This window comes from Panthera uncia, chromosome D1, assembly GCF_023721935.1.
Source record: "Panthera uncia isolate 11264 chromosome D1, Puncia_PCG_1.0, whole genome shotgun sequence".
Classification (NCBI taxonomy): Eukaryota; Metazoa; Chordata; class Mammalia; order Carnivora; family Felidae; genus Panthera; species Panthera uncia.
In genome coordinates, this window is record NC_064808.1 from 13,429,144 (window position 1) to 13,439,380 (window position 10,237).

Genomic DNA, 10,237 nt, shown 5'->3' on the forward strand with positions numbered 1-10,237 from the left:
TTCAAACAGCCAGTCAGCAACAGAAGCAAGAAAATGGATATGTGTAAATGTAACACTTGCTTCCAGGCTTGAAAGTTTAGTATCCTGAGAGATATGAAGATTGTAACTGAAGGGTTTCAGGACAGGTGTCCCAGAGCGTACCCCTTTGACATGTGGATTGTTTCGAGCTGAAAAGAATCAGGCCCAAAGGATTGAAGAGGAGTTTTTTCTTCTCCACTTACTGCCCTGGAGAATTTAGATGGAGGGTCTGGTCTGGTCTATGAAGAGAGCTAACTACAAGAAGTCTATGAAGGAGATAACTACAAAGAGTGTGGGGTGGGCTTGGTAAACAAGGGGACTCTGCAGGGCCTCCTGGTTCAAATTCCCCTCGGTGGCCCATTAAATCCCTACCCCCTTCTCCATAGCTTAGGATAGCATATAAACCTATCAGGGACCTCATTTCTTTGGGGTTCCCATACATATGAAATTAAAATTTGTTTTTCTCCTGTTAATTTGTCTCATGTCCATTTAATTGTTAGACCAGCCAGAGAACGGAAAAGGGAAGAAGGGAGAAGTTTTTTATCCCCTATGTAGCGCTCAAGCACAGAGGTTATCAAAGCCAGATGACTTATGGATCGCCCACTCCAACATTAAGCCCCATGTTGACCGAGCTTTACTCAAGCTGGCCTGTATCAGTCCCCAGAGAAGATAGCTGGTCACATCTCCAATACCCTCCCCTAAGAGACACGTCCAAGGACTCTGGTTGGAGACATATACAGGTGTCCCATTAACATCCTCAAATCTTGAATTCGCCCCCCCCCGGTCATAAATTCGCCCCTGCTGAAAAAGTTTTAATCATGATGAGGTGCATTTTATCTTTATTTAATGCGGACCACACTGTTGACACTTTTTTTGTTTCTGTATTTATTTATAAAAGTTTATTTGTATTTATTTTGAGGCAGTGTGTGCAAGCGAGGAAGGGGCAGAGAGAGAAGGAGGGAGAGAGAATCCCAAGCAGGCTGTGCACTGACAGACATGGGGTTCAAACCCACAAACCGTTAGATCATGACCTGAGCCAAAATCAAGAGTCTGACGCTCCATCGACTCAACCACTCCGGTGTCTCTATTGATGCTATATTAAAAAAAATTTTTTTTCTGGGGCGCCTGGGTGGCTCAGTTGGTTAAGCGTCCGACTTAGGCTCAGATCATGATCTCACGGTTTATGAGTTCAAGCCCCATGTGGGGCTCTGCGCGGACAGCTCAGAGCCTGGAGCTGCTTCAGATTCTGTGTCTCCCTCTCTCTCTGCCCCTCCCCTGCTCCTACTCTGCTCCTCTCTGTCTCTCAAAAATAAATAAACATAAATTTTTTTTAAATTATTTTTCTAAGCAAAGATCACAAAGACCTTGCCTCATGTTTTACTCTATTTTATGCATTCACATTCTACGTCTTGGTCTATGATTCATTTGGAAATAAATTTTTACGAGCCGTGATACATGTTTTTTTTTGTGGCATTGTTGCTATTGGCACATATGAATGTCCAACACTTCACTTCCATTTGTGGTGAAGACTATGTTTTCTCCACGAAATTGCCTACAGACCTCCAATGAGAATTAGCTGACCAGTATGTGGATGTCTATTTCGGACTCTCTGGTCCAGCCCATTGACAGGATTGTCTATCTTCGTGAAAACAACACGCCATTTTGAACACAGCAGCTCTATAATACACCTTGAAATGAGATAGTGTAAATGCTCCAGATTTTCTCTTTTTGCAGTTGTGTGAGTTCATCTTCATTACATTTCTATATACATTTTCGACCACCTTGGAAAAAGAATGGATACATTCCTGGTCACATTTTATATGGGGTTGCTGGAATCTAAAGATCTATTTGGAGATAATTCACATCTAAATGGTATTGAGTCGTCTGGCCCATGAGCACAATATTTCTTTCTATTTATTAAGTTCTTCGTATATTCTCAACATAGTTTTTAGTTTTCGGTATGTGTCTTGCCCCTCTCTTGTCACATTCTTCCTTAGGTACATTGTATATTTTAGGCTGTTGGAGAAGGAATTTTAAAAATCCAATTTCTGTTTGGTAGTTTCCAGTACAAACCATGCAACTGATGTTATATATTGATCTTATATGTCACAACCAGGCTAAGCTCACATTAAAAAGAAAGTCTCTCATGTTGCATAAGAGCGATGGAACTGACAGTTTTCATCATGAAACAATTGTATATATAGAAAATTCTGAGAAACGGAGCACCTGGGTGGCTCAGTTGGTTAAGCGTCCAACTTCAGCTCAGGTCATGATCTCACAGCATGTGAGTTCGAGCCCCGTGTCAGGCTCTGTGCTAAGAGCTAAGAGCCTGGAGCCTGCTTCGGATTCTGTGTCTCCCTCTCTCTCTGCCCCTCCCCCGCTCAAGCTCTGTCTCTCTCTCTCTCTCTTTCTCTCAAAAATTAATAAACATTTTTAAAAATTAAAAAAATTATAAGGAATGTATAGAAAAGCTATCATAATTTAGCAGTATCAGAGAAATGCTGGACAGATGGAATTAGTTTAGATATATTCAATTCTGTTTTACTTTTGTGAAAAATACTTTTATGAAAAGAGTTTGTGGAGAATAAGAATTATTTTTCTTTAATGTTAAGTAGAATTCACCACCAACGTTTTCTGGATGGGTGTATGAAGATAATACAATAAATTCAACTACTTTGAGATGCAAATGAACTATTGAGCATATGTATCTTTATTTTTTAAGGACCCTGGGTAGTTTATATCATTTCAAGAATGTTTTCCTTCAATCTAAAGTGTCGAGCTTAAGTGAAATAAGCCATACAGAGAAAGACAGATACCATATGGTTTCACTCTTATGTGGATCCTGAGAAACATAACAGAAACCCATGGGGGAGGGGAAGGAAAGAAAAAAAAAAAAAAAAGAGGTTAGAGTGGGAGAGAGCCAAAGCATAAGAGACTGTTAAAAACTGAGAACAAACTGAGGGTTGAAGGGGGGTGGGAGGGAGGGCAGGGTGGGTGATGGGTATTGAGGAGGGCACCTTTTGGGATGAGCACTGGGTGTTGTATGGAAACCAATTTGACAGTAAATTTCATATATTATAAAATAAAAATAAATAAATAAATAAATAAATAAATAAATAAATAAAGTGTCGAGCTTATTGGCCTTATTATGATCACTGTACCTTTTATTATTCCTTTAAAAACCTGTAGAATATGTTTGGATGTAAATTTTAAAAAATAAAAAATAACATAAAATAAAACAAAAAACCTGGAGAATGTGTACTGATATCACCTCTCTTATTGAAAACAACTATGTGCGCTTCTTGTTTTGTTTCTTAAATTCCACATATGAGTGAAATGATATGGTACTTGCCTTTCTCTGACTTATTTCACTTAGTGTAATATTCTAGAGAGAGATAGAGGCAAAATAAGAAATAGACTCTTAACTATAGAGAACAAACTGATGGTTACCAGAGGAGACGTGGATGGGGTGGGGGGCGGGGGAAATAGGTGGTGGGAATTAAGGAGCGCACTTGTGTTGAGCACTGGCTATTTTATGGAAATGTTGAACCACTCGGCTGTATATCAGAAACTTACATTACACCGTATGTTAGCTAACTGGAACTTGAATAAAAACTTTAAGAAAAACTGTGTGGTAACCACTAAGCATTATATATATATCCCAGGAATTGAGATCCAGGAAACTAACAACAAATTAAATCCAAACAAAATAGAAATCATGATATAATACACTAAGGGAAGAAATCAGTGACATTGCTAAAATTCTAACTAACTCATATGGAGAATAGCAAAAAACTGCTGAAGGTTAGTTCTCTAAAAGAATGAATAAAATTCAGAAAATGCCATCAAGATCAATTAAGAGAAAAGAGAAAGAGAAAACGCAGATTACTAATATGAAGAATGGGACATTGCTGAAAATTAGGGTTAATTTGTACAAAATCTTTGAAATACATGTTGACGATATCTACTCAAGTGAATTATAAGCTACTCTCCAGCAATTCCGCCTCTAGATATTTGTGTAAAATACCATAACACTGCATGACTAGCACCAAGTTATCGTCAGATATAGATGGAACTTCATTAGAAACGGATTCATACCTGGTCTTTGGAAGCAATATATTGCATGAGCATCTAGCTCACATATAAAGCACCAGACCTTGCTTGCCATGCATTTCAAAGAGCCAACAACCAAATTAAGCTCAAGTATGAAAAAATAAATCATACTTGCCATTAAAAGTGAGATTATAGAGCTGTTTCAGAGTCAGAAAACAAGAGCTCTGAGGCCAGACTTCTTACAACATGTGCCCATTTGGATGAGACACATGGGGTAGGAACCTCAGAAAACTGGACAGGGCAGGCATTCTGGACTCTCAAGTGCCTACTAGGCCTGGTGACTATTGCCTGAAACCTCTCCAGTTGGATTCAGAGGTGAATTCAAGTATAACTTGCTTATTTGGATAGATTGAAGGAAGAGCTTACAGAAAGCACATTTGCACAAGGACTAAGAAGCAGCTTGACAAAGAATTAGTTAGAAACAAAGAAGGAGCTCTCAAGACAGTATTAAAACAGTAATAAAACTTTTTCATTTGGAAAAAAGAAATATATTTATGTAAAACACGTAGTGTAAAAGGTATGGTCAAATCACTATACACGTTATCTCATAAATTTACCATAGAGTTTAAAATATTGGTGGGGGGGAGAGCTAAATAATATTACTGAAAGTAAAACATTGTAGATAAAGCATCTGACGAGCATAATATGCTAACAGTGCTTGAGAATCCAAACAGAAAATGTTGCACGTGCATGAAGAGACCAATGGCTGACCTTGAGGATATTTAGTAAATGGAGAAGACCACTCAAAAGGCTCCCAAGGTGTTTCCTCCCTTCTAGGAAAAAATTAAAGTCAGGGTACCCTCTTGTTCCTCAGAAAACAAGTTCCAGTCAAGACCATAGTTACCCTCACAGAGAAAATCACCGACGTTGCCACCTGTCTTCAGCTGGAGAGACGACCAAGAATCATCGGTGTTTCTTTTACTAACTTAATGATTAAGAATAGAACTTTTGCTGCTGTTAATAGGCTGGCAAGGAGCACAGGTTTTAAAACTTGAAACTTCAAACTCGGAAAGTCTGGAGACAACCTCTTACCAGTAACACGGTTCATCACCTCTAAACAAAGTACGTAAATTCTAAAATCCTAAAACGAGAGCAATAATGACAATCGCTTATAGGATATTTACTATATCCCAGGAGTTAAGCTAGGAATGTCATGTCAATTACATTCAAAATCACACAGTTACCCTGTCCTACCCAAGTCTTGCTAATTGATACCTTAAATTCCGGCCACCACAATGCACCTGGCACATCACATCCCCTCAGAGTCACTTGCATGTGAGAACTTATTCTAATATTTGAGGCTCTAATATATGAACTGGACAGAAACGTGAAGGCCCAAAGCCAAACACAGACTTTCCATGCTCCTCTGACACCTTTAGCTGCTAGACCAGTTGTTATTGTGGTGGCTGCAATTCAGATTGTGGTTCATTGGACAGTAAAAAATATCAGAACTTGAAGTAAAATATGACTATTTCATACACTTTCAGATGCAGCAGCTCGTCTAAGAAATATTTATGGTAAAATCCAAATTCTCTGGAAAAGTTGATGATTTGGGTACAGAGTAAAGGATGAAGGGTTTGGAATTGATGACTTTGATATATTTATTTTATGTGACGCCATGATCATGAGGGTCTCTCTGGTGTTGACAAGAATACTAGAAGAGTCTAGAAGTATCTAAATCAGCCCTCACAATGGATGCCTGAAGACAAATATGTGGTTGAGAAGGGATGAAGGATGAGGAGAGAGTGCTGGGATGGGAAATCACATAAAACTATGTCACCCGCAGCTAGATGGGGCCACCAGTCTTTCTCTTAGGCCTCTTGCAAGATATCAAGCTTCTTCCAGCCTGTTGTTTTCTGATAACACTGAGGCTTAAAGAAAGAGCCCATGTAACATAAGTGTTTCCTAACTGATTAGAGATATTCCTTTAATTAAAGATGAATTTTTAAATTAGCAATAAATTCCTTTGTAGATGGATAGAGTCTACCTCACAAGTTGATTAGTAATTTAATTTGCTGTGGTTTGTTTTTTTGGATTTTTATATAATATCATCAGATTTTGCCAATGATATCTTGTGGACCTTTGGAAAAAGAGAAGAAAATATGATAGTAAAAGATTTTTTGTTTTGTTTTGTTGCATAGCATGCTTTCTGATGGGGTAGGAAATTCCCTGACCTGTCCTCAAGAACTCCAAGAATCTCCAAACAATACATGCACAGACACAATCATCATACACTCACATGCACAGATGTATGCACACACAGGCACGTGACATTTGTATACTAAAAAGAAATTCCAAAACCCCTTTGGACAGATTCTACATTAAACCATTGACTTGTCAAAGCTCATTTCCTACGGAAGGGACAGAAGTTTTTCCCATCATATTCCAGAGGCTTGCATGGCTCCAGGAGGAAAAAAAAAATACTAGTTACATCTGTGAAAGTTTCTAAGAGTTCAAGAATCAAAAGAGTGGTGCCAGCCACTAAGCCAATCACTATTACCTTCATGATTTCCCTTGGATTTTGCTTTGGCTCTGGGGTAGGAATATTTGAATCAAGCAAACTTTGTGTGGAAGCATTGTAATCATTCTGCTGAGAAAAGACAAGTCTCTGGGCAGTGAGAGATGGCCAGACAAATATGAATGGAAGCACATAGCTGAGATTGGGTTATGTCATTCAATGGACAAAGAGGTAAACAATAATTAGGAGAGAAGTCCTCCTTCATGCATAAAATAAATAAGTAAAAATATTCTAGGGGCACGTGGGTATCTCTCTTAAGCGCCCAACTCCTGATTTCGGCTCAGGTCATGATCTCACGGTTTGTGGGTTCAAACCCTGAATCAGGCTCCATGCTATCAGCTTGGGATTCCTTTTCTCTCTGCCCCTTGCCTTCTCTCATTCTCTCTGTCTCTCCCTCTTTCTCAAAAATAAAAAAAAAAATAAATAAATAAATAAAAAAACTTTAAAAAATACAAAAAATAAATAAGTAAAAATATTTTAAAGTTCTGGTAGTCTGCTGAATTTCGTTATATCCCTAATAGGTACATGGCACTATATGTTAAATCTTAAGGCTTTTTGATACTATTTATTTTGTTATTAATGCCTGATTGTTCATGACACAAGGAGAAGCTCTAGATATGTAAGAACAATACTTGCAATCAAATAAAAAAAAGATATTACCTTGAATTTGCTTCAATTCAATTACTTTGTTTACCATTTTAATTTGTGCCAAGTTTATTGTTAGAAAAACAGAAAAGGGTGCCTGTGTGGTTGAGCATTCAACTCTTGATTTCGGCTCAGATCATACCAAGGTCATGGGATCGAGTCCTGTGATGGGCTTTGTGCTGAGCATGAAGCCTACTTAAGAGTGTCTCTCTCTCTCTGTGCCCCTTTCCCCTACTCACACACTATCTCACGCTCTCTCTCTCTCTCTCTCTCAAATTAAAAAAAGCAAAGAAAAAAGGAAGATAAAAAAGTAAAGATATACCACATACTCTTCCTGCTCAAACTAGAAAAAAACGCAGTCCCCACGAAGAAGCCACTAGTATAGGACATAGGATTATTTGAAACAGAGAAAACATACTGCTGAATAGGAACAAAAGAACAGGGCAGAAATCTGGTCTGTTGGATCTGCAAAATCTTCCCGAATGAGAAAACATTAAATATGTGAATTATACGCAAGACATGGACCTTCGAGCATGGGGGTGGGGAATTCTGAGCAGAAGAAGAGCTGAAATACAGCCATAGAGCTGATAGATTCCAGAGTATGTTTGGAGAATATAGATGGACCCAGTGTAGGCGGATGAAAGCATCCGAGCAAAGAGACATACAGGAGGAAAGGTAGGGAAAGAGGGAAGTGCATAACTTGAGTTTTCATTACACCTTATGCCAGGCTAAAGCTTGCTTCACATGTGTTGGTCTAAACGATATTACACCTTCATGAGGTATAATATCACCCCATTTCATAGACACTTTGAAAATGCGACTTAAATAATTAAAGCAAATTGCCAAGACCCAGAGACAGTATGTCACCCATTTCTCCTTGACCCAAAGCCTGTCATTGTAACGTCGTACCTTCTCCCAATGTTGTGACCTCTGATATTAGCAAGTCAGACCAGGTCCAATTTGGGAAGATTTATGATAAACAAGTGAGAAGGTTGGATTTTATTCCAAGGAATATAAGATTCCATATATATATTTTTGGAGCTAGCAGTGATGGGATCAGAGATGTGCTGTAGAAGGGCATCTCTTAAATTCCTCAAATCAAGTGCTCACGTCTGGAACTAATTGGACAGACTGCAATGTGGAATTACAGTGACTTGTGTCTTTGGCTCATATGATGTCAGAAATCATTCAGCCCAGCTCCCTCAAAGAAACCTTATACGCCTTCTATAACATCTCAAATGATAAATTCTCTGGGCACACAGGATTGAAAGCATAATGAATATGACATGATTTACTTGCATTCTGAATGGGCCATTTTAGACCACACTTTCTGCATGGCGGTTTTCATCTCCGTGTTTCTCAGGGTATAGATGAGAGGATTCAGCATGGGGGCAATCACCGTGTAAAACACGGAGATTTCCTTATCCTTGTTCTCACTCCCTGCAGGTAAAACGTAAGTATAGATACAGGGCACAAAGAATAAAACCACCACCATTACGTGAGAGCTGCAGGTGGAGAGAGCTTTGCGTCGCCCTGCGGAGGAGCGGGTCCTAAGATTATATAATATGAGTATGTAAGAAGCCACCAGGACAAGAAAAATGACAACCACCACCATCCCTGAATTAGCAATCACTAAGATACTAACAACACGAATGTCTCCGCACACCAGTTTCAAAAGAGGCTTCACATCACATATGTAGTGATCTATCTGATTAGGACCACAGAAAGGTAAGTTGAGTACCATGAGCAACAGAGCAATGGAGTGCCAAAAACCCACGGCCCAGGCCGTGAAGATCAACATGTTACACCTCTGCCGGTTCATGACGACCGTGTAGTGCAGGGGCTTGACAATGGCAACATAGCGGTCAAAAGCCATGGACACCAAGATGAATATCTCCACACCCGCCAGCAAGTGGGCAGCGAAGAGCTGGGTCATACAATTGTTATAGGAGATGTTTTTTCTTGCGGCGCCTAAGTCCCTGAGTAGCCTGGGGACCACGGTGGAGGTGTAGCAGAGATCCATGAGGGAAAGGTGACAGAGAAAGTAGTACATCGGCTGTTCGATTAGATGGCTGCAGGTGATTGTGAGCAAGATGATGAAGTTGCCCATTAAGACAGCCAAGTAACAGAGCAGGAACCAGAAAAAGAACAGGAGCTCCATTTGCTTATTTCCCCACAGACCCATGAAAACAAATTCTGTGACATTGTTCTGATTTTCCATGAGGTTGAGTTGAGTCCAGGGACACAATAGAAATTTAATTCATCTGAAATGATACAGAACATACGACACGTTTAGAGTCCTTTTTGCTTTTTTGGAGGATATTTACACTGAAAAATATGTAGGTCACAAAGGAACTATTGCATTTAATCTTTTAAATCCCTCTGGTTTGATGCCATTATTATATTTCAAATGATACTTAATGACAGCATACTATATGCTGGGTGCTTTTACAAACATTTTGCGTGCATTTAATTCATAATATCCAAATAGTTACTATTCTGATACTCATTTGACAAGTGGGGGAACAAAAATGGGTGGGTTTGGATAATAATACCAATTCTTTCAGATGTTAAGTAGCAACCTAAGATATGATCCTGTATCTGATGCTAAGTTGTATGCTCTTGAGAGCTATGCTACATTATCCACTGACCAAATGGACTTCCGTCCATTTTCCACCTCCTTAAACAGTATGTTTTTTTTTTCATCTCTAGCATTAACACACAAATAACTGTAAGTAATCCCCTCCCCTTCTCTATGCCATATATAATAATTTATAAAATCCCAACCTAACACCACATTCTGTGCATTGAGTGGAATTAATATTCTTCAAATGAAAGCAAAATCAAGGTTCTTAATTGTAGCAGATAAATAACCTGAATTCATTGATAACAAATCCAGTGACTCTCCTTCTTGGCAGTTTGGTCAAGAGTCAGGACATGGAG

At 38.9% G+C, this 10,237-nt stretch overlaps 1 protein-coding gene across 1 annotated transcript; it reads right to left on the reverse strand.

Annotated features, from left to right (window-relative positions):
* Nucleotides 1-8,585: 8,585 nt before the first annotated feature.
* Nucleotides 8,586-9,562, reverse strand: LOC125916194 (olfactory receptor 4P4-like). Its single transcript, XM_049622376.1, has one exon. It carries the CDS (start codon nt 9,513-9,515, stop codon nt 8,586-8,588), a length of 930 nt encoding a protein of 309 aa, XP_049478333.1. The 5' UTR covers nt 9,516-9,562.
* Nucleotides 9,563-10,237: the final 675 nt, after the last annotated feature.

Excerpts from the sequence above, each read along its gene's own strand:
- LOC125916194 (XM_049622376.1), bottom strand. The coding sequence starts at position 9,515 with ATGGAAAATCAGAACAATGTCACAGAATTTGTTTTCATGGGTCTGTGG.